Below are 25,000 nucleotides of genomic sequence, written 5' to 3'. Positions count from 1 at the left end.
TTAGAGTAATGTGGAACTGATATTCACCTTTTAATTCAAGTTTTTTTTTAAGCAAGATCAAACTTTTGTTTTTCTTGCTTAATTGTTTTGTGTAAGTTTGTTTGTTCACTGTGTTTTGTCGTGTTTTCAATGTTCGCAGTTCATGGTTAGTTGCCCCAATGTGAAACATTTGTTCTTACCGAATTTAAATGACTTGTTATCAGCAATTCACCACTGAAAAGCTTTATAGAATGTATTTTTTATTTATTTATTACTCCAAATGGAATTCTGGATTGTACAATTATTCTGTTATTTTCTCTTTATATTGAATAACCAACAGTCAAGAACTTGATAGATTTTTAGTAGTGGCAAGTGTGCTTGTAACTTTCACCCTTGGGTCACAGTTTTCTGTTAGGATCAAGGGACTGGTTTTACTGTATTATCTTGTGATAAATTTATTATTTAAGATGAAATTTGATAAATCAGCTGTTTTTTACATTATGGTATCACAATTTACTCATATAATGCATTTTTTTATCTGCAATCATTCAAAAAAATTTATGAACCAGTTTGAATTTGGGTTAACTTATTGTTTTTCCAGGAAAGAATTCCTAAACAGAGACAAACATTGTCACAAAACGTTTATGATGTTTTGAGAAAAGAATTATGCAAGTTGTGCAACTGTAGCATCTCCAGGCCCCCGTTGTTCGAAGGATGGATAACGCTATCCACTGGATAAATCTCTATCTGGTGGATAGCGCAGTATGTTTTAATAACACTTAGCCACTGGATAGCGATTTACCAGTTGGATAGCGTTACCCGCTCTTTGAACAACCGAGCCCAGACCTTTAACCTTCTCTGAACTCAATTTCATTTTTTTTTCCTCCCTAAATCATCCTTATGTAAATTCTAATGGCCTCTTCAGGGTTGGTGTTGATTTGCCAATGACACAGGACAAATCATTTTTTTTTCTTGAGTGTGCAAAATAGTTTTTTGGGTCACTCTATTTACCTATGCATATAAAGCAAATAATCTGGCAAAAATTGAAATTTTCTAATAAATGTAATAGCTAATTGTACAATGCACAATTACAGAAACTATTTTAATAACTTAATTTGTGCTGTAAATCTAGAGCACTTGCAGAAATGTCAGGTGACATTTCATTCTAAAGATATGGTACACTGTAACTTGTATATTAGGGAGCAACTAACAGTAAAATTTTGTGAACTGTAATTGTTAATTAAACTATAATTTTACAGACCTACTAAAAGATACAAATTGCCTGATACAACTTGTTTGTCTTTGATATGCATCATACCAGCTTGCATTCCACTGACCTTCTTCATAACTTCCAGTATTACAGGTATCTGCAAATTGACCTAAAGTACCCTTGGCAAAGTCTCTGTGTGTTTGGGCATCAGAAGTGCATGGTGGTCTGTAATGATAATTACCAGGTAACAGTTGGTGTGGATCATAATTATTACAATGAATAGAATTGTAGAAACTATCAACAGGCTGAAAACATCTGTCATGGAAATCATTTCGACCATGACAGTAATCTGATGGTCCTTCAGAGAATGAATTTTCTTGAAAATCATACTTTTCATTTGTGGTTGGATTTTGCACTTCGGTAAACTGTCCACAGTAGCAAGAATAGCAGCTACTGGCTGCATCTTTTGGCAGCCTTTGATAGCATGTTCCAGGGACAGTATTAAAATTTTGTGATCCCGCATATGCTGTAGCAGCCACGTAATTCTGGTTGTCCTCTTCAGTAGCACATGAATTAATTCCACTCTTGATTGCATCATCATCTAACAATTTACTTGGTCCAGGAATGTTATTACAAGCATTATCTTCTTGCAAATGACTGGACACACGTTCCAGGTATCTTTCAAAGTCTCTCTCAAATTCATCCACGGAAGGCATAGAACACACAAAACCCAATCCCTCTTCTTCCTCAGAGGCATCAAATTCCAGGCAATTAGAACTTTCTTCACTGTTATTACAGCTACCAGATATATCTTCATCTGAACTTGGTGTTCCTGTGGAATCTTTGCCTTCATATTCGGATGACCCCTCTAATGAGTTCTGATAGATGATTCCATCTGTGTTTCCTTGTTGGCTGCAGTGAAGGTCACTTTCTTGGCTGGCTTTAGTTAGTACATCTTCCATGTTGTTGACAATTTCTGACTCCAGGTGCAAACTGTGGTCTATTCCAACTTCTAATTTACCTGAATTGTCTTCAACAACAGACAGCCTTTCTTCAGATGCGTTAAATCTAGCTGATTGGTGGTGACTAGTTGTCATTTCTGAATCATTCTCCTTCACATCATTGCATGAGACTTCAGCTATGTCTGAGAAATTAACTTTCCCAATGGTATCAGTCTCACTTGCTTGGAGCTCACCTGAAATGCATTGAGTTTGCATACTTTGAGGTTTTTGCCTTCTTATGTTCCCCTTGATACAGTTCTGACCCAGAAACAAAGAGTTTTGGAACCTCTCTTGAATGTCGATCAACACTTCCTCTGTTTCACTGTCCTTTGATGAGTCAACGTCATTCTCACTCCAGAACTTTTTCATTGTTTGCCTATCAACTTGACTTTCAAAATCAGTGCTCAGAGATGTCTTTTCAACCAGACTCTCAGCAGACAAACTATTTTGATCTTCAACAGGAGCCTTTTTCTCAACATCGTCCAAGACATTTTCATTACTTTCTTTGGAGACTTCACTGGCATTTGACCTCTCTTGGTTCTCTGCTACTTCAGATTGCTTGAAATTACTTTTCAATATATCAACTTCAATAGAAGTTGCTCGGGGAAGTCCAGTTGCTAGATCAACTTCAGCGTTTCCATCGAGTGCATTACTTATAGATGGAGGAATGACCTCTGAAAAAGATATACCATGTCATCAACATCCATGTAATAAGAAAACACCCTGACATCACAAACACTTTTTAATTTTATCCCTTTACACCCTAACATCAGTATGCATATTCTCCATGCCATTCTCTATACATTCCTCAAGGTGCTAACAAGGAGAATTTGTTCAACAATCAAGAGCTTCTTTAGTTGGTGATCATTTCCTTTATTCTTATGACCTTGATGTTTTATTCAGGGGTGATACTGCTGCCCGGTTAGCACATGTTATAGAGCGCCCGACTGCTGTGTGGGAGGTCGAGGGTTTGAGCCCCAGACCAGACCAACACTCAGGGTCTCAGGGGTTTCATTAATTTTTTCAGCAGGAGGGAACCTGGTTTTCACAGGCGAACAAAACTTTTTGAACTTAACTTCTTTATACGAAAAACCTTCGTCCAGATTGTTAAACCAGGTGGGAAAAACCGTCCTTACAACTGGTCAATTTGGCTGGTGTCCGGCCCTTAATGAAACCCCTGGGGTCTTAAAATAACTGAGGAGAATGTGCTGCCTTTGCTATGATATCTACAAATGGTTAGACATTCTAGTCTTCTTGGATAAGGACGAAAAACCGTAGGCCCTGTCTCCTGCATCTTCTGGTTAACAGGGGATGTTAAAGAACCCACAAACTCATCGCAAAGAGTAGGGAACATAGCTCCCAGTGTTGAAGCGTGGCCTGTTTACTAGAAATTGGGGGCATCTGTTAGATTTGCCTTTATTCATTGTAAACTGCAAAAAGGAGTCTGGTAAAGTCCCCAGCACAGTGTTGTAAGAATGGCCCTGAAAAGCCCCTTGGTGAGTGGTCAACTAACCCATGTATGTAAGCATGTATACTGTTAGGAGAGAGTACATGTTTATCACTCTTAGGGCGAAAAGCAACTTCAAACTGTGCACAATATTTAAAAAAAAGAGCAAAAAAAAATACTTGCAAATTAAAACAACAATATTTTGGCGGACTCCTACCAAGTACCCAACACTTTCTAGTCCTAACAGACCTCTAGTGACAGGATCTCTTTTTTTTCTACTTAACTGCAACAAGCTTGGTTAAGTATACAGCCTGCATCATCAACAAATTTTTCTGTCCTTTCAAGTGGAAAAACAGGGTGGTGATAGTTAAAAAAAAACTGTGACACCATGCACTATTTTTTCCTCTTTTTACAACCTTTCCACTCCCAGATCTCATTTAGCAATTCTCCTTACTGTCTGTCATACTGTTCTTATGATTATAATTTGGAGAATTTTGTATTGGATCAAATAATAATCCCCTGACTAACATTTTTCATTATTCTCATCACTTGTCTGCTTGACATTGTATGGATATTGTAGGGAGAAATTCTGCCCTGATCACTGATGGGGGATTGAGGGGTTAAAAGCAACAGGACAAGATTTTCTACCTGGCAAAGCCTCAATTGTAGTTGTACCAATATTCTCCTCTATTCTCCTGAATAATTTTTCCTCATCTCCACTGGCCACGAAGGTCACGGCAACACCATGTGTACCTATGTATGTTAAAAAACAAAGTGGAAGACAAATGCCAAAAATGTTTATCAACTCCTTATTTAAAATATAACACTCCCAAAGATCCAGTTTTAATTAGCAATTCTTTAGACTATTGACTGTCTGCAAAATAACATATTGGAATGGTGAGGCAAATTTGTAAATTGTGTTTATTTAGACTATGAGCAGTCCTTTGTTTCCAGTGAAGTCCATGATCAGTCCCTGAGGGCCAGCCATTAGTGCAGCCGATTAGTCCCTACATGTAGTATACAGTCGTCATGCTAAGGAAGACCTGGAACCTGTGAGCATTTAAGAAGCTTTGTTGCACACACAAAGTGACAACTGACTTACCAAATCTGCCTGCTCGTCCAATCCGGTGGAGGTATGTCTCAGAATCACGAGGGACATCCATGTTCACCACAATGTTGACATTTTCACAATCTATTCCACGAGAAGTCTTAACAAAAAAATTTTAAAAATGCCATATCAAGGATGTGAAAACAATTCTCACATTGATGCAAGGTCATTTACCTTGGGCTCTCGTGACATATTTATATTTACGATTATTTACAAATATTTAGACAGGGTAGCCCAGTTCAGCAAATAGCTGGTTCAAATGCAGCCATGTGATGTGTGTACCCGCCATCCCACCCTGGGGAGGACATCCACCGCACAGTAATCTCGTGTGTGGGAAATTAACGTCTCCTACCCCTAACCCTGCAGGAGATGGGACCTACGGTTTTATTTGTCCTTATCCGAGAAGATTAGAATATCTATCCATTTCTTGATATCATGGAAGGGTAGCAAATTCTCCTCAGTTATTTTAAGACCATGAGTATTGGTTTGGCCGGGGCTTGAACCCTCAACCTCCCGCACAACACAATCCGGCGCTCTAACCAATTGAGGTAACTAAGCAGGAGGTGGTTAGCCCTTTAACTCCCATGAGTGACCAAGACAGAATTTCTCCTTACAATATCAATACTTAGTTCTTATTAACCAAGTGGGAGGTCTGTATGGGAGAATCTTGACTGAGGTCGCCAGTACAGACCGAACGCAGTGAGGTTTGTACCAGCGACTGAAGTCAAGATTCTCCCATACAGACCGACCTAGCTCGGTTAATAAGATGTTTATTATATGGCTGTGTCTTATATGCCAATTTTTTATATTCTTTGTACTTTTTTTTTCTAGACCAGTCTAGATGCCGGTCTAGATGGAAAAATCTAGACTGCTTTCAATATTGATTCCAGCCAATCAAATTCATGAATTTGGTAGTTCCCAGTCCTTGTGAGACACAGCCATATAACAAAACACCATACAGACAAGTGTTGAGAATAAAAAAAATTATTAACAAGGGGATTATTTGTTGACCCACTGCTCAGAGGTGGTGATACCTCGCCAACTGTAATTGAAATATTGCTCAGTGTAAACGAGATATTGTTAGGCAGCAGTGATATCTCGTTGGATGTCAGTGATATATCAGGGAGGCGAAAAGGATACATTGTTGAACTGCTAGCAGCGATATATCACTGAGCTTGTAAACATATTATATCGCTGAACTCAAAGGATATATTGCTCAGAGAAAACGACAATTCACAAGGAGCTGAACAACATATCTCAGCTGTTAAAACAATAGCCCTGCATTATATTGCAAATATATCATTCCAACTGAAATATTGCTCAAATATCACCACAGTGACTATATCAGGATAATCGTGATATTAGGCAATTTTCTCATTTACATTACTTTTGTATAATACTGTATCTAACCAGGTCAGTTGAAATAAGCACTCTGCATTTAAACTGCTTGAGTCTCTCCATGGCTTTCAATCGCTGGATCTGAGTTTGACTGCCTGAAAGTTGAAGAAAATCAATAACTATTAGTAATTATTTGTGTATAACATCAAAGACTTCAAGATACCCATAGCTGCTAGGGTTTCACCTACACTATGCCGAATGCAAGACCCTGGCCAACTTCACAAGATGTCCTCTGCAAAGTTTCCTGGCATCAGCAAACCTCTTTCACAGTCAAAACAGTATCTATTACTTAAGAACTTCACTTGGATTTGCGTCGATCCATAAGTACATAGACACCTATGAAAAAAAATATACAAACCTGCGATGAAGACAGAAGGCCATCCCTTTAGACGAAGAGTATCACAGAGGCTCTGAGCTCTAAAAGGCCAGTTCAAGAAGCAGAAGAATACATCATTAATAATGATTGTCATTGATGAGTATGCAATAGAACCATAACCAGTAATTAAGTTTTATCAGTCAGTCTATACCTTCTTAGGCAGGGAAAAAAATCATTTTATGCTGCTTGTTTCACCCTTTGGTCCCTAATGGTGATTAGCATCTACTTTCTCCTTACATCACCTCTCAAACAAACAGTAAGGTTATGAGAATAAAGGAAATGATCGCCAACTAAAGAAGATCTTGATTGTTAGACAAAATCTCCTTGTCAGCACCTTAGGTAAACTATTGAGAATATGGATACTGATGTTAGGGTCTAAAGGACTTCAGGACATACCTTATCTGATAGTTTGAGAACACAAGACATTGCTTAAATGGTAGGCTTGAAAGTAGCTTTAAAAGCTTACAGATCTATAGAGATGAACAATGCACATAAAAAATTTAGTATGATCAGAAAAAAAATTTCAATAATTATACTAAATCAATGAATGCTTTCAATCAACTCTCAGTTTTTAAGGAGCTGATTTCGAAGTGTAAAGTGAATTAGCGTAAAAAAGCAACATACCTTTTCTTGAAATATTTTGTGTGGCAAGGGATGAAAAGGCACCATCTGATAAAACTGCTGGATTCCTAAAGATAAAATTAATTTAATTACACACTGAATACAAATTATTTTTCTCCCCTTTACCTCTTAAGGTCTGATTCTTAATTCTCCCCTCTGACACCCACTCATTTCCTTAATATATATTGGTTATAAGAATTGGTTGTGATATCAAGATAACAACTTTTACCTGATAAGTTTGAGTATTCTGAATCTCATTACCTGTTTGCTGGATAATGCATGGATATCATTGGGAGAGGTTATAAGTCAATCATTTCTTTGCTATGACTGACTACAGAAAGTGTACACCTCAAGGTTCCCTTTAAAAATTAGTAGGCCCTGTCATGATCAACAAACCTCGCAATGGAAAGCATTACCTTCTAAGAAAAAATTATCATGCCGTAACATTAAAATAACACAAAAATAACCCTGAGTAAGCTTCATGTGTTGTACAATACTAAACCTTCCACTCATATCAATACCTTAGCAAGCCAAAAGGTGATGAAAAGAACAATTTAAGACCAAACTCTCAGAGATAAAATTGAAGGGTTCATGCATGGCTGGTGAGTGCAGCAGGAGCAAAAGTGCTTACCCTGGAGAGTGGGGTCACTGGCATTAAGTCGCACAAATGTTGGTTCCCTCATGTATCTTGTCAAGTGTTTGGCAAGGTATTCTGGGTATGTTGCAGAGAATGCCATCATTTGTTTATTTGATGGCAATGATGAAAAAATCCAGCTGCAAGAAGATAACACCATATCTTTGTATCAACATACCCTCTCCCAGACATTATCATAAAGCTTTAAAACTGGCAAAGTCTACACTGGAGCCCAGTGGTTCGCCCAGCTGGAGTTTATCCCAGTTAATCCTCAGCATGAAGCAACTGAGAGTATTACGACTACCCCCCCCCCCCCCCCCATCAGGGCTGGACACTAACGGTAGCCAATGAGCCATGGATTAGTAGGAATTCAGTTTTGGCTAGTGGATTTTGATTTCCACCAGCCAGTTTGGCTAGTAAACAAACTGAAATTGTTGCAACATCCAAGTTGTCTTGAGGCACTTGGCTAGTAAGTTGAAAGGCTAGTGTCGAGCCCTACCCTACATGGAATACTAACCCATTGCAAGGTTACCCCCAAGCACTTCATCAGGTGTCCTTATCAGACAATATGAGAGAACAGTTAAACCTGGATTATCCAGACCTCCATTATCCAGATTTCTTGATTATCCAGACTTTTTCTCTGGTCCCAATGTTTTCATGAATAATTATTGGTCGTGATCAAGATCTGTAGCCATATTCTTTTTAAAACTCCAGTGTTGAAAAGTGAAGTAAAAGCAATGTTCTTCTTTAAGACACACTGACTAACTTCAACATTAATTTTTAGACCAATGTAAAAACATTTTTCATTAAGTTTCATCGTTAATAGCCTTAACCGCCTCCCGGTTAGCTCAATGGATAGAGCGCTGGACTGTTGTGCGGGAGGTCGAGGGTTCGAGCCCCGGCTGGACCAACACTCAGGGTCTTAAAATAATTGAGAAGAATTTGCTACCTTTCTAAAACATCAAGAAATGGTTAGATATTCTAGTCTTCTCGGATAGGGACGAATAAATGGAGGTCCCGTCTCCTGCAGGGTTGGGGTAGGAGACGTTAATTTCCCACACACGAGATTACTGTGTGATGGATGTCCTCCCCTGGGGTGGGATGGGTGGGATATTGGGCGCACTTAATTTGGAGCCTCGCTCTGTTGTGCGACCCTCACCATACTCTGGTGAAAGTGATTAAACAAGTGTAGAGGTATTCACATACAGTAGGACAGTGAAGATGTAGACAATAATGTATTTATATTCTCAATCATGTGGACTACTTCGTCTAGTCTCGACAAGTCCGGATAATCAAGGTTCAACCGTAAAGTGTCTTGCCCAACAACCCAACACATTGACCTGGGGAGGTCTGGAACCCAGACCCCTGACCCAGAGTCCAGAGCACTGGTCATTGGGCCACTGCATCTCCCACAAGCTTAACCCTTTCACTCCCTAAGTAAAGTCTGTTTACAAGCCTAGTGGCCCATTAGGCCAGTGCTTAACTGTGGTTTCTGTAGCATGAAGCGACTAGGAGTATTTCTACTCCCCCCTGGATGGGATGCTAGTCCATCCTAGGGTTACCCCCAGCATTAAATTTCCAGTACCCATTTATACACCTGGGTGAAGAGAGGCACTGTGAGAGTAAAGTGTCTTGCCTAAGAACACAACACAATGTCCCGGCCAGGGCTCGAACCCGGACCACTCGATCCGGAGTCGAGCGCACTAACCATGAGGCCACAGCGCCTCCACCTTTCACTCCCTAGATCTCTTTAAAAATTCTCCTTACTGTCTGCCATGAGATTCTTTTGACATTAGTTTGGAGAATTTAGTGTTGGATCAACTGATAATTCTTTGATAGTCCAGGGCTTGACACTAACTTTTCAACTTACTAGCCAAGTGGCTAGTGACATCTTAGATGTTTTGAGATGTTACGACAATTTCAGTCTGTTTCCTAGCCAAACTGGCTAGTGGAAATTGAAAACCACTAGCCAAAACTGAATCTCTACTAGTCTGTGGCTAGTGGGGTACTGTTCGTATTGAGTCCTGTGGGCATTTTTCCTTGCCTGCTTGATGTTGTATTGATATTATATGGAGAAATTCTGTCTTGGTCACTTAATATGGATAAAGATCAAATAAATTTTTCTGATATATCAATTCTGGAAGGAAATATCCGAGTCACTTGTAACATTTATACCACAGTTTATAATCTATACAATTACACAACACAGTTAAATGAAATGTTGTTACTGCACTCTTACTTGATTTGCTCCTGAAAATTATCCTCCAGCAGTTTGTCTGCCTCATCAAGAATAAAGAGTCGCACAAACTCTGTCTTGAGAAGATGGTTCTCAATCAGGTATTTAACTCTCCCTAAGGACACAATGACTTAAATTGTCAGTTACCCAAAGCACCATAATTTCTCCTCCAAAGCTTAGTCTGCTGTGAACAATCGCTTACCAGGAGTACCAACAGCAATATGGCATGATTTTCGAAGAACTTTCTTGTCCTCATCAACTGGCAATCCACCAATGAACACATGGCAAACTAAGTTCTTTATTTCCGAGCCAATAGCAGTGATGACATCCTTAATTTGCACAGCAATCTCCCTTGTCGGTGCCAAGATCAGCACCTGAAGTTACATAATTGTGTGATTGCATCCAAACAGAATCAATTTGCATGTAGAGGTATGGTATTGATTGTTCAAATTTCTCCTTAGTGCAGCACATTTCACTGTAAGTTTTTGTGAATAGACCCAAGACAGACAACCACAAAAATTGTAATGGTCTGAGAAATTTAAAACATGGGGAAATTTGACCACAACATATACCCTTGAATGCTAGAACTGTAAGATAAATGAATTACTGTAAGATACAGTAATGAGATACACATTTTTGCAGTTTGGTAATATCATCATGTCTGTCTACTTTAAGTTTACAATTTAAGAAAGATATCTCAGTTAACAAATGGTAAACACTAAAGTGTACACTATTGAGTTATAGATGCACATGGGAGGTTGCTAAGCACGAAAGAAGTATAAGACTTGCGTAAGGCAATAGCCAAGAGAGACTCTAGCTTCTTGAGTGCTTAGCAAACCTCCCAAGTGCATCCATAACTCAATAGTTTACACAGTGACGTTTACCATCTGTTTTATAACATAACATTGATCCATCGAGGCAAAAGAGTTTTCTTTTATTTAACAACTCTTAAGTGACCAGAAAAGACAAGTGCCCATGGAAAACTATCCTTTGCATTTGCTCAGATCAGCAGTGTACACCCATGGGCAAATGGTGGATGCTGAATTGACCACTCAGAGTGCGTACTATACTATGGTTATTTTATAAAGAAAAAATAATCTTTAGCATATTTTACCTGGGTCGTGTTGCTGTCAGAATGAGTACTTTCCAAGGCAATGACGCTAAACACACAGGTCTTACCAGTTCCAGACTTAGCTTGAGCTATCAGATCTTTAAAACAATATATCAAACAATCTAAGTTGGATTAGAATCCTATTTTTATCTTGGAACTTTCACCCAAATAACTATGTGTAAAATTTCGTTTCAGATCTAAAGGCTTAAAAAGAAAATTCAGTTTAATTCCATGTGTCTCTAGTATAATGATTAAATTCTCCTAAAAGAATTGAGAAAGTTATCCCAAAACGACTTTTGAACATAAATATAGAAACCTGGATTAAAATTTAACCCTTGGTTAGCGCTATTCGGCCTTCAAACCACTGGGCCCTGGACCGGGTTGTTCAAAGGTGGGTTTAGATAAATCAGGGTTAGTGTAAAATTTGATTTCAGATCTGAAAGCTTTAAAAGGAAATTTAGTTTAATTCCACTTACAAGTCTGCAATTTGATGATTGAATGCTCTGAAAAGTATTGGAAATTTTTTCCCAAAACGGCTCTTGAACAGAGAAATGTAGAAACCTGGATTAAAATTTAACCCTGGGTTAGCGCTAATCGGCCTTCGAACGACTGGGCTATAAATTAACCCAAGCTCGGGTGAAGAGGCCCTTAAATCGAGTTCCAAAGGGACAACACAACCATTTCACATACCCAACCCACATCTTCCTAAAGGAATGGCTTTTAACTGTATCGGAGAAGGTCGTTCGAATCCAGAGGAATTAAGTCCCTTCAAAACATCTGGAGAAAGTAGAAGAGACTTGAAATCCACTTGTTCGTCGGCCAAGACATCCCCGGTTCGTTGCCTCTCACTGAACTTGTGAGCTGTGCGAATTCGCGGCATGTTTAAAACGCGCTTTATCAGTCTATACCAGAATTAGCAAACGACGTACGGATTTCCAAGGGCTCCACTGACCATAAGAATGTCAAATAATTGGGATTTCTAGTTATAGATTAAACACTTCGCTGTCAAGCGCAACTTGGAAAACGACTCTTGAACGTTTCTTGTTTGCCGCCATGTTTAAATTTGCTCGAAAAAAAAACTGGGAACGAATGAAATAAAACTCGCTTTCAGTCTGCCTCGACATGTGACTAATAAAGGCATTAAGGCTTTGCATTTATGTTGCACCGCAAAATTTTGCAGCACTTCATCCTTTTCAAGAGAGATGGTGGGCCAAAGATAGTTACCTTGCTGCACTCCGAGTCGAAAGATTTGTTCTTTGTAGGGTGCACAAGATTCTTCGCTTCCGAAGTTATGTTTACGAACAATCGGCGAAGGAGACCTCAGTGCTGTTCGCAATTACCACCATGCATAACAAAGCTTCACTTTAGGGCGCCTCCCACGCACGCCTTTGTATCTCACGCAAAGGACACCTACCGTCCAGTTTTCGCGGAAAAAAATTAAAAATATAAAAAAAAATACTAATAAATGAATAATAAAAAAGATTTGCTTTGTTATAGCCTCTACTGACATTAAAAATAAAAATTAAAAAAACTCAAACTAGTCCAGAGAAGAATTGAGAAAGTTCTTATCAAAATTATCAGGCCCTACCCGGGATCTTTTAGTTCCAAACGGGAAGCATTCACCCAAGAAGAGGTTGCGTCAGAACGGCTTCGGAACTTCTTCGGAAAATTTTGGAACATCCTCGGAAATTTTCGATCGTTTTCGGATATGATCGCCCTTATATAAAAGAATAATCTCATTTCTTTAACTTAAAGAAAGTTTGCAGGTATGAAATTGCTTGAGCTTCAATTTTTTTCCCCTTGGAGCTTGGCCAAATGCAATGATACCTCTTCGCATTGTTATGAACGCGTGTTTCGCCGTCCTTTAGTAACCTTTAATATCACGGAGTCAGCAACACCAATTAATTTTTCATCATCAAGGTCAGATTCCTTGCAAAATCACGTCTTAAATAAATGAAAACTTGAGAACAGATTTGGTGGAACGACGCGCTTTAAGACGCTCTGAGGATTCTTTTATGGTTCACCATTTCACCTGCAGAATGTTGGCTCATTATATCATAAATTCCTCTCTATTCAAACACCAGATTGTTACCAAATCTTTCAATAAGAAAGCTGTCACGCTTGGCAAAATAACGCGTTATACTGAGCAAACAAAGGAGGCACACAAAACTGGGGATTGTATTTATTTATGCTGCGGAAATATGGGTCGATCATTAATAGATGTAATTCTTCTCCTGGCAACCGCATAAAAAACAAATGAAGGCAAATTTGTTACGCCTTCAAGGTCAACAGTAGTATACCAACTTGTTCGTACACTCCAGTTGCTCTGAGAAGGAGGTTAACAGCCTAAATGAAGACTTTGTAATCCTGAGGTAACTGATAAAAGTTTGAATTCTCATAGATTTATTAGCAAAGCGAGAATGTGATATCCTCTTATCTAAAGTTACAATAAGTTGACAGTTTTTGCTAATTAATTGTTTTCGAGTTTACATGTCATATGTGATTCAAGCAGCTACTGAAATTATGAGCTTAAGTAAATACTTAAAGAAAATTACTTGCTTTGTGGATGAACATGCTTGCCAAATCGATGGACTTGAATCGAATTCTTGGGCTCCTCAGATCGTAAATTGGAAATGTCCCCATAGCCCAACACTCGAAAATATTCCATGAATGTTTTTAACTGAGATGTTTTCAGATCACTCCTTTTAAGATGCTTTGATATTTCTCATTAGTCAGTAACTTTTAAATCTATTAATTGACTTTGATAATATTCTCGCCAAACGGTTGTTGGATCAATAGTGAAAAAATATTATGTAAGCCTCCACGCGTCAAAGGGAGGTCGTAGAGAATTCATATACTTTGTCTTTGTGCAACAAATACATTGAAACAGCAGGTTTTGTACTCACACAGCCTTAAAAAACGTTTAAAAAAGTTTGGATATTGAATGTAGCTTTGTTTGAAGACAAAATAGGACGCAAATATCGATTATCTTTTTGCATGTTGAGTATTCATTCTCATCGTCACAGTTTGATCTACACTTTCAAAACTATAATTAAAAAATTGCTGATACTGAATTTCAAACAATGTGACTAGATGAGAGAGCATTGAATCTGAAAACTTTTACTTGGGTCGCTCGTACCAGGGACACATTGTATTCATATTGGGGCAGATCTTAACTTGTCAAAACTTCTATTAATCCACATATATTTCTCCTCGTGGGGCGCCATGGAGATCTTTGTTAGAATGGTGTGAACCTACAATTCCTCTGAGAAACCATAGGCGATGAATTAAATTTCCGAATGTGCCTTAGAGCTATGGAAATATCATTGCGAAAGGGCTTCTGAAAAGCCTGTTTATTTTGTCTATATTACAATGTTTGTGTTCGAATTCCTCTAATTCATTATTTATTCATAGCTTTTGGTTCGCAATACAAGGGAAATTTCACAGAGTATCCCTTTCTTTTGTATAAACTGCTGGAAATCTATTACAAACAACAAACTTGTGAAACTCGTTCCAGACGGTGTCCTTTCAGACTTCGCGGGAGATGGTCAGGTTTCGTCGCTTCCCAGCTCGGAGGTAGGTCCAATCAGCTCGTTTAAAATATCGCCTGTAGATTAAACAGAGCTAGAAATATATGTGGGTTATGAATGACGCTTTATTTTGAAAATTTTTCATTGTAATTCGTCCCTGGTTCGAAAAAACGAGTTGAGTTTTCATGACTATCTTTTGCGACAAATTTTGCAGTTCATCTTGAAGTTATTTAGACGGAAAACTATTGATTAATATTGTCTTATCTTGCTCAATGGTTGTAAATGAATAGGTATTAGTGGCTAGATCCCTAAAGTTTTGGTTTCATGTGTCATAATTAAGAGTAAATATTTTGTTTTCTCATACTGTAGACGCTTTCTGGAAAATGATTTTTCTTTTTCTCTCCAACGCTCAAATATGGCTCGCCGCTTCAGAACTTACATCAAAATTTCGGCCCTTTTTATTTATGTCTATATCGACAAACATTGAAACAACCGCATAATCTACTAATATATATTCCAAAGCTAGGAATATAGAGGATATACTGTTATATATCGCCAAGCTAGGCTAATTAGCTAGTTTTGAATCCAAGCTCAAAACTGAATCTTCTGCCAAATTGTGATGACTTCTCGATGACGATTTTTGAGTTGAAATCTTCGAAATCGTGAGAAATTTTTAAATCGAGATGATAACAAAGGGAAGTGTGTATCTTTGTGACAACCTGCGTACGTGATCGTATAATCACCACGTTATTGCCGCGACCGCAATACGCCTCCATCTTCTGCGTCATTAATTTGATAAACTCCCCCGATTACCGCCTGTTTACAACAGCTCTGACACTTTCTTCCTTTAACTGAGCCTACAAAATAGAGTTTTCCTTCTTTCCGCTAGCGGGCGAGTCTGTTAGCTAGCTTTAATATTACAAGGCCTGACTTGATTTACATATCGCAACAGGGTATGATCACACGAACGAAACTCACGAAGCGACTTGTCTACTTAATGCAATGAAATCTCAAGGTTTAGGGTACGTAGATCGATTTTCAACTTTTTCTTTTTAACCGCGAGCGGCTGCGAAGAATAGAGGGGGTGGGGTGGAGATAAAAAGGAAGTGTGAGGTTTTAACCGACGTCTTATGAAATATAAGTTTATTCTTTTATCTTCCAGGAGTCAGGCGCTTATAATATTTTCTGACAGTATCACCATTGAATAAAAAATTTGCAAAACTTATGAAAACAAAAAAATTATCGCAAGCCAAAGAAGCTTTTGAATGTTCAACGCATTCTCTTTGACAGTATCATATGACATGGGTTCTTTTCCAAGGGTCTCAATAGGATGATGGGTTTTACGGCTAACGGTTAAAATATTGGCCAATTTTATTTGCGGCTAACGGTTAATAGTATTCCATTGTTGCCACCAGAACTTTATTTGCGGAAAGAAATCAACCGTCAGCCGTAAAAGGGCCAAAATTTAAATTACTAGCCGCAAGGGCCGACACCAAATTGAGTCCTTTAAAAGAAATGAACTTTGCACAAAAACGTGACTGCTTTCTTTTTTCTAAGTGAATAACCGTATTTGAGACTTATATGGCTGAGGTTTTTATAAGCGAGCCATATGCTTTGAGTTGAACATAAACATTATGCGCCCTTCAATTCGAAGATTCAACGTCCCCCCATCCCGGGCAACCTACGGGCATTTGACTGTCGTCCATGCCCCGGGGATGGGGAATTCGAACCTAACCTGGGTGGAAAGTTTCAAATTAGAGTCTGCTTTCGTGACCAAATGGAAAAGGGCGGCACCAAAAACTTTGCCAAATTCTGCAACATTCGTTGATCTCACAAAGGACCGTTCATGATAAAAATAATGTGCTTGGATGGGACGTTTGAACGCAGTTTTTGCCCGGAGAGGTGGGAATTTGAACGAACCAATCTTCCAACTATCAAATGTCTGGGAGGACAAACTGTAGCATGCGCAGTTTTGAATTGATCGACGCATCAATGAGAAGGAAACATTTTAGTTAATACCTCTCCAGGGTAGAAAGCGCCATTGAAGAAAAAAATAAAGCATACAGGGACAAGGATGAATAAGAATGGAAAATATTTGCATAAACATAGATTCGCATATACATCGATTCCAAATGCCAAATTTGAACAGCAAAATTAAGTCAGATATATATTTATCGATTTATGATGCGAATGCTGTAGATACAGGTATACAGTTTATTGTTATGCACTATTTACAAAGATAGCAAGATAGTAAAGCATCCCTTCGGTCTATTGTCATCTTCCACTTGCTCGATCATAACCTAATTGGTTATGCACCTCTAAAAAAAATTTTTCATTAAAAGTATTTTTCTAGTCAATATTGTGCATAGAGGGCACAAAGACTTGTGGGAAAATATGCTGCATGAACCCACAAATTCCGTTCGCCCAACTCCTGATTAATTTTTCGCTGAAACCTGCGTATCTATCCAGACTGATAAATAGAAATCGAGAAACGATGGTCGAGACTGTTTGAACGATCAAACATTCTCTCAAAGTTAAATTATACTCGGAAGCATTTCAGACAGCTAAAAAACGGCCTCGACTGTAACGAATTTTCCGGGATCACTTAGGGAAGTCATAGTAACAAAGCGTGCTCTGACCATGACTCGAGTAGAGAGGTGTTTTAGCTATGGAGAACTTTATGTTCAGGTTGGTTTTGTACCAAGATAATGATATATTTTTTGTAAAACCACCCATCGGGAAATCTTAGCTTCGATGTGTCTGTTTGAGACCTGTCATCATTTTCCTGCTGGTGGGGGGGGTCTCCTTTTCCCCTGGAAACCATGTGATTCTCTCAAATCCTTCCTCGCCCCCACCCCCTTCCCCAAGGCGATAAGTAATGCCAGGTCCCTTGGCTTCTACTGCTATTCATATCGCTATCCCCAATCTCTCCGATGAACGCTCTGACATGCCCAGTTGCACATGCGCCTTTCAAACCAAGTTTGAAACACGGACAACCTGTCTGCGTGCTTTCAACTTTAAGTAAATAATATAGATGGAATGATATCTTACAGACAAGAGGAAACATTACCAGTTGACATGCTAGAAGAGAAGGAAATCCTTTGAAATTAGCGCTTGCGAAATTGACTGATTTTATCGATCCTAAATTTAACTTGAGTTGCGAAACTTTTTTCTTTTCAGTTTCCGATGCGATGTTAATATACTTTGCTGAGTAAAACCGTGGACAGTGTCCGTATATATATTAGCTAAATTCGTTGATTTTGCGGCAGGTGCTGTTTGAGTGTCGCGTTTAAATCAAGGAGCCCTCAGAATTTGGTAAAAAATAATATAATAAATAACTCGATTGGACTACGCGATAGGACGATAGTTCGAAAATGGTTTTTTGTCAAAGCAAAAAATTTCTACCCAAGATTGAAACACTATCGCTGCATTTAAAACAAATTCTAATATATTTAAAACACAGTCTCAAATTCAAACAATCTAGTTTCGTAAATAAGGAAGTGTCAATCACCTATCACAGTGTTGACCGCCATTATCGCTTCTTGGGGAGATAAAATTGATATTTGCCCTTTCAGTTGATAAATAGCCCTGCAAGTTCTTGTTGTAAAGATTATTTTTTGCCAGTTTCGGTGAAATTTGCTTGGCCAGAGGTGGAAAAAACAACCAGCTGTTGAAAAGTATATCCTAAGAGAAGGTAATATACTATTCCGATCTTTACGAAAGCCATTTACAAAACATTCATTATATTATTTTAATTCCGAAATGTAGTCCTGTAGCGCGAGCAATCGAAGATGATTGCGACGGGAGCTTAGAAAGCAGGCGATCGATTTCACTTTTAAAAGAAGCCGAGCGCGAACAATTAGGTGATATTGACGAAGTATTTTTTGAAGTTTTACTTCGTGTCGATCAGCTGAAAAGCTGAGTCACGACAAAGAAATTAGAATTCAAAATGAAGCGACCATAGAGAGACTTCCCGTTGAGTTTCTTTTAATCTCGTGCAGATATTACAAATGTGCATGAAAGAAAGCGTCTTTATCTCGAAGAATAAATTAGCCAATTTATGGTCAAACAGAAAAGGGAGTCTTCAAGCTACCCCAGCGTGTTAAATGTGTTTGGACGCTATGAATTTCTTACATTATGTGGTCTTTTTAATTCGGCTGTAGCTTAAAGAAATAATTAAAACCTTATATTTTTATTTCACGCTAGATTATAAAAGAAAATCTTTAGACACGAGATTTAGTGCTCCCGAATTGTCTTCAAAACCTCTAACAGATTTACAGACAATGGCTAAAATCAGCTATAATTTCTTACTAGCTCTATATGTGCAGGAGCAAAAATAAACAGTTTTTCTAGCAACAAACTAAAATTAAATTGGCCTTGGGCAATTTTGAACGAAGAAAGAGAGGGAAAAAAAAGAGAACTTAAATATGTAGATTTTGAGTGCCCATGACATTAGCATGGCAATCTTGATTCAAAAACAAATTACTGGCCGCAAAGGGCTTCAAGGGTGACTGGTACCTTGAAAGAAAGATGTGAAGGTTGCCTCTTCAGTTGCATTTATCTAAAGAAGCTTTCGCAATATTTCAACGAGTGGAAGTAAGCTAACTACTATGCAAGCGGACAGCTTTTGTCACGGCACAGGTGGATGCAACAGATGACTGTTATCTCAGTCTTTATACTGAAAACGTGTTCTTCTTTTCTTTTAACGAGCCCGTATGACATACTTCTATCGCGTAAAAAAAAAAAAAATGGGGTATGCGTATACAATGGAATAATTTTTTCTGGCGATGCGTTCGGTAGTAAGTGATACTACCAGATGGGAGAGGATAATTGTCGGAGCCATGTTAAAATTCGATGCATAATTTTAGATATAATTTCGTATTTACCTGTAAAACAACGTACATGTAACAATCCCGATTGCTTATAAACAAGCGCCATCCCATGGTTCCCCTTTTAAAGCATTCATCAACAGATCGGAAGATTAAAATCAGGAGCCGATTTTTTTGCTTGTGGAATTTTAATCATTGCGGTGAGCCTTGAAATAGAAATTCCTGTATGGGACTGAGGGCCACAAGCCTGCAACCGCTTCTATCGTAAGCCGTTTAATAATTTGTCCTTGCAGATGTTTTTTATTACTTGATGTTGCAGTTATTTTGAACTTCTTGTCAGTTAACTTATTTACGGTGAGTTTTCCTACAAGCTGACAAATTTGACATTTTATTTTTTTTCTAAAAAATCTATTGACCTATCCTTGCCCTAAGTCTGTAACTAACAAGAAGACTCCAGAATGCCCTACGAGTTATGTTTGCCTAGTAGATATTACTGCAACTATCCTTGAAATGTCTTAGTGGACTGAATCGAAATAGATGCACGGAGCAAATTTGAACGAGCAAACTCTTTGGATCGCTCGACGAGTACAGTTCTTATCTGAGCCAACCAGTGCCTCTATCTTCGATAAGTACTTGGTGTAATCCTTAATCAATGTATGTTAATAAATGCAAATCACCATGTATTCCCACATGTTCTTCTGTATTGATGCATGTATGAAGGATTTCACCAAGTACCTACCCTATCCTCTGTCAAAACTTCGGCTAGAAGAGAGTCAAGCAGTTGCATAAACAGTCTGTCTGCAGTATTATGTCAATTTTTAGCTTCTACAACAGAAAACTTCAATACGCTGTTGAGCTATCGAGCGAATGATAAGCCTTGGTAAATGTACTGAATGGACGTTTATCTCGTCCAGTTCGTTAACTCTCGTTAGCTCGTTTGAAATGCCGTAATTCTAGGCAATTTTCAGTCAAAGCAAGTCAACATGACATTGTAGGTTTGGATTCTACGAAATACTAACGACGCAGTCATTAGTTGAAATTGTATGAAATTTTGTTTTGAAGCTATAACTTATGACCTTGAGGTCAAGTTTCCAAGCTGTGTTATTGTGATGGATAGCCTGTATCTAGCTGAGAATTAACGCCATTTGAAAAAAGTGTCTGACCGGCGGAAGACAACGGAATCTAAATTCCAGAGGACTACAATTGGAAAAAATTTTGATAAAAAAAACCAACAAAAGAAACAAATTGGAAACAGCCTGCCATGACCAACGCAGAGCTATAAGGAGTGACACCAAAATCAGGAGAATGGAAATGCACCAATGAGAGCTCGTTAAAATGCACTAATAGCAGCTAACAGTTATGTTTCACAATCATGCGTAATCATAACATACCTCCTTCTCCGAAGAAAATTGCTGATGAAGCATTCTTAACCCCCTGTAGCTACGGCCTAACATCAGTATGCACATTCCCCAAACTATTCTCTATTAATTTCTTGAGGTGCTAACATGGAGAATTTGTTTAACAATCAAGAGTTTCTTTAGTTGGTGATTGTTTAGCAAAATGAAAATGAAACTAATAAAAAAAAACCTGAATCGATTGAACTAAGTTTCTTGTTACCATCAGATTCGCTCCCCTCTAATTTACTTTTCTTTACACAATTCAATACACACGCATCTAAATTGGCTTCACACGCTTTTTTACATATTTAAAATGTACATTTGCTTTCAATGAAACACGCTCTTTTAGCCTAAGAGGCACCAAACATCATTTCAACACAAACACCTTCGTCACTTTACCTTTGTGTAGACACCCGAACCAATGAGATGCACGGCTTTTCGGCGCCACCAAACATTTCCAATTGTCTTCTCCACAAAACACGATTTACATGTTTGATTGGTTTTAAAGCAATAATCAATGTGTTATCTCTCTGTTGTCCTCGACGCTATCCAAGAGGCAAACCATCTCCCCGACGGCATCAGAACTGATTTAATAACAACAATTTTTTAAGCCATTTGCTCTCTCGTAGATTACAACGTATTGTTTGAAAAACAATGGGGTTCCTCGTAAAAGGAAACCGAGCTTTTCGAAATTTGTGTATATATTATTCATTTGCGTTTCTTTAATAACGATGTTGTTAGAAGAGAAACCTTCATCGCTCAAATGTTTTTAAGTCTTTGTTAGACTATGTTGTGAAAACGTCGGCTTAATATCGTGTTAAGTTTTCTAAATCATGGGTTTGGCGTCTACACAAACTTTGCATAATTCCTTGTTTTTGTAGATGGAAGCTCGCTGGTTATTGGAAACGTGAGATGTAACATTTTGTGACGGTTTTCTTTCGCAGTTAGCGCGATATATTTTTCAAGGTGAGGCAGCTAACAATTTTAATTTGTCATAATGTTGCAAGCATTGAATTTGCGCGTCAGATAATTTTGTCGAGGCATTACTCACGCTGCATTTGCAGGCGTATATACTCCTCGAAATTGAGTGGTTCGAAAGAGTGTTCTTCGAGTATATTAAGTTCAATACGCTGTATAATGTAAACGCTTGCTTCGAGGTAAAACGCTTTCCAACAACAACAACAACCATATGTTACGAAACTGATAAGCAGATATAGAACGTTTATTTTGTATGTTTGCAGAATGTGTTATTCGTGAACGGGTTGCCAAAAAGCGTAAAAAAAAAAAGAACAAATTTATTTAGAAAGACTTGCTGGTTTATTATTTACCACTAAAACGAAACTGTTTTCGTTTGTCGTTCGGCTGAAACTTTGTAAGAGCTCTTGCAACTGAAGGCGAAAGTTTAATGGCGAAAGACTGGATCAAATGCTGATCTGATGTTTTACAACATAGCAATTTGTTTGTAAACCATCTCACAACGTCGCTAAATCTTATTCCATTATATGCGAGATTAATTTTAAGGAGGCTGTGCTTATTGTGTGTGCGGACAATAACGTGAAAACCACAAAAGAACGCCCCCTTAAAGAATCCAGCCACTGCAGAGATTTATCGGCATGATATTACGACAAATTGTAGAGAATCACTGACGGCTGGAAACCATTGTATGTTGTAAAATTTTTGTCCTCGTGGCGCGAATTCTCCACGGAAAATGAAAAAAAAAAAATGAATATGGATCCTTTCGGCTTTAAAATTTTGGCTGAAATTTTTAATGATGAGCAACAGGTATCGTGACGAAACTGAAACTGTGAATTGCTTTACCGAACAAATTGTTTTAATAATTCCATCCAAGGGGTCGTAAGGCGAAATTTCACGTTCCCAGACACAAAAAGTTTGCTCGTATGCACAACAGACGGCTGTCAGAGATCTTATATCCACCGGTACAGGCTTTTATTGAAACCTCTAGTTTAAATTATACCCTGAAGTTTTTGCTAATAAGATAAAGCCAGTGATAGCTTCAACTGGCAAGATATCGCTATATTAGTGATAAATGCGTCAGATGAAAAGCAAAGATAGGTTAGGTTTTTTTTATACTATACTGTCAGAACATAAAAATTAGGGTGGCAAGAGGGGTACGTTTCTGACTACGTGGCTTACAATGAGTGGGATTAATTCAATGTATCCTCAAGAATGCTTTGCTATACAATATATAGTCGTAATTCCTTGGAATCACTGTATATCAACAGCAATAGAGGTATGCTAAATGTAAGGTCTAGAGTGCGTTGATATTTGACAAACTCTACTTCAGCATCGACGCTTGGTAGCTGTCTTCGGAAATTCTGCCATACTCCTTCTCAGACAATCTAATACAAATCTAAAACTGCCTGCTAATCTCTGTCCGTCATAAAGAGCTAGGATAACCTTAATTACGGGCTGACTCTCATCAGCTGGTTCTAATATCAGTATTCTTTGTTTGGTTGGCCATTGCAATTGCTTTGGTAGTTTTGAGTCGTGGTACCCAATATAATCAACATTAGAAGGGCTTCTCCCAGGGACCAGTCATTAGACCGGAGGGGGACCATTCGTCACTAACGGGGTATAAAGGGGGACTAAAGAAAACTGACTGTCAATGGGGGTGGGGTGGGGGTCATTAGAATGCTACAGAACGGAAGAATTAGGTAAATTTAACTTAACACAACCGAAATACTCCAACCCCCTCCCCCTCAAGTGATAAATAATGAACGGTAGCTTAATTACTATAGAGCAGTTTTCAATCTAGGATTGAAAGATATCGGGACTTAATTCACTGGGTTATGGGATTGGTTCAGAAAACTTGTACCGTAATCTAGACCAATCAGACGCTTACTAAAGTGAATTGCGATCACGTCGCACGTAGTTTTCCCGCTCTTTAGTACAGGGCTATCCTTGTTTATTTTTAATTTATACTCGTTTCTTGTTTTTGTTTACCTTTATTCTGAATGACCCTTTTGATGAATTTGGCTTTGTTTTTTATTTTTCACGATGGTCAGGGACGATTTGCTAACATCAAGATTGTCTTTGACTCATAGAACAATGAAAAAGACATCTGAGGCATCGTAATTACTAAAACGTCGAAATGATCAGTAACATTGGGGCTATCCAGACAAAGACAACATCCTTTAGAGAGAGGAAGTCGTCAACATTGTGTCGACCATCGTCAGGATATCCTTGTCTCGATAGGCTCAAAAGACGCCGCCCAGATGCCAAAGTGATTATTAATGTTGGAGGACGCAGATTTGTTACGTGGAAAAACACGCTGAAACGTTTTCCTCAAACGCTTCTGGGTTCAGAGGAGCTTGCCGCGCGTTTTTACGACCAGGATAGAAAGGAATATTTCATAGATCGCGATCCGCATTTATTTCGATACATACTAAATTACTATCGTTGTGGTAAACTCCATCGTTCGTACGATGATTGCAATGCGTCATTTGAAGATGAATTGTCGTTTTACGGAATTATGCCACAAGAGGTGCACGACTGTTGCTTTGACGATGACAATGAAAATGATAACGCTGACGATAGTAAAAGTACAGTATCCGGGTCGGAATGCGACAAAAAAGAACATTTAGTTACTCGAAGTTGGATTGGACGAGCTCGAAATTGGATTTGGGTTTTGTTGGAGGGAGAGGCAGAGTCTGGCTTTAGAGCGTTTTGTGGAATGGTCCTAATTTACATTGTGGGACTTTTTATCATTCTTAGCATTTTTACAACCGTCTATGAAACTGTCCCTTGCGAAAACGAAGAGAAAGTTTGCATGGAAAGATTTCGAATCCTGGATCTATTAGACAATATTTGTGTGGGTGTTTTCAGCGTGGAATTTTGTCTCAGGCTTCTTGTCTGTCCGAATATTTTGGAATTCGCCAAGAATCCGATGAACATCATCGATTTTTTATCGATCTTTCCTTTTTACTTAACACTGCTTTTAGATTCCGTAGTTGGATCAAACCTGGAAGCTTTCGTAGTTCTTCGAGTTTTGAGGATATTTAGAGTTTTTAAGTTAACGAGACACTCTAAACGTCTTCAAAGATTCGGCGCAGCTCTGGCCAGCTGTATGGGAGATCTCACGTCGTTAATGTTTGTTTTAATC

At 38.4% G+C, this 25,000-nt stretch overlaps 3 protein-coding genes across 7 annotated transcripts in view; 2 read left to right on the top strand and 1 right to left on the bottom strand.

Annotated features, from left to right (window-relative positions):
- LOC111334972 (ras-related protein Rab-43-like) overlaps positions 1-477 on the top strand; it is a 5,966-nt gene extending 5,489 nt beyond the window's left edge. Inside the window, exon 3 of the mRNA XM_088762149.1 lies at positions 1-477. This exon is cut by the window's left edge and continues 844 nt beyond it. The gene's annotated coding sequence lies outside the window, so the exon portion shown is untranslated.
- Positions 478-1,151: 674 nt separating this feature from the next.
- Positions 1,152-13,047, bottom strand: LOC111334982 (uncharacterized). Its single transcript, XM_022940796.2, has 13 exons — positions 12,710-13,047; positions 11,812-12,531; positions 11,125-11,219; positions 10,213-10,384; positions 10,014-10,125; positions 7,772-7,914; positions 7,144-7,208; positions 6,916-6,989; positions 6,502-6,560; positions 6,156-6,238; positions 4,740-4,845; positions 4,286-4,390; positions 1,152-2,864 (listed from the first exon to the last, which is right to left on the bottom strand). The coding sequence occupies exons 2-13, from the start codon at positions 11,999-12,001 to the stop codon at positions 1,225-1,227; spliced, it is 2,844 nt and encodes a 947-aa protein (XP_022796531.2). The 5' UTR covers positions 12,002-12,531; positions 12,710-13,047; the 3' UTR covers positions 1,152-1,224.
- A 1,478-nt stretch (positions 13,048-14,525) lies between these two features.
- The window catches only part of LOC111334996 (potassium voltage-gated channel protein Shal), a 15,029-nt gene continuing 4,554 nt past the window's right edge, over positions 14,526-25,000 (top strand). The window contains exons 1-3 of one of the 5 annotated variants that reach the window (XM_022940820.2): positions 14,528-14,697; positions 21,759-21,843; positions 23,943-25,000. The exon at positions 23,943-25,000 is cut by the window's right edge and continues 119 nt beyond it. In XM_022940820.2, the coding sequence (XP_022796555.1) occupies positions 23,990-25,000 (1,011 nt within the window). In that variant the 5' untranslated portion in view covers positions 14,528-14,697; positions 21,759-21,843; positions 23,943-23,989. Of the gene's footprint in view, positions 14,698-15,525; positions 15,674-18,191; positions 18,346-21,758; positions 21,844-23,942 lie in introns of those variants that run through there. The other 4 variants (XM_022940819.2, XM_022940822.2, XM_022940823.2 and 1 more) reach the window with 4 other exon arrangements.

The sequence above is a fragment of the Stylophora pistillata genome, chromosome 5 (genome assembly GCF_964205215.1).
Source record: "Stylophora pistillata chromosome 5, jaStyPist1.2, whole genome shotgun sequence".
In the NCBI taxonomy this organism is placed as follows: Eukaryota; Metazoa; Cnidaria; class Anthozoa; order Scleractinia; family Pocilloporidae; genus Stylophora; species Stylophora pistillata.
The sequence above is the reverse complement of the archived record's forward strand: the minus strand, read 5'-3'. Positions and strand labels throughout refer to the sequence as shown.

Coding starts and splice junctions, on each gene's coding strand:
- LOC111334982 (XM_022940796.2), bottom strand. CDS start 12,001: ATGCCGCGAATTCGCACAGCTCACAAGTTCAGTGAGAGGCAACGAACC. Junction 7,915..10,013: donor AATTTTCAGGAGCAAATCAA/GTAAGAGTGCAG, acceptor ATCTTCTTGCAG/CTGGATTTTTTCATCATTGC. Junction 7,209..7,771: donor CAGTGACCCCACTCTCCAGG/GTAAGCACTTTT, acceptor TTTTATCTTTAG/GAATCCAGCAGTTTTATCAG.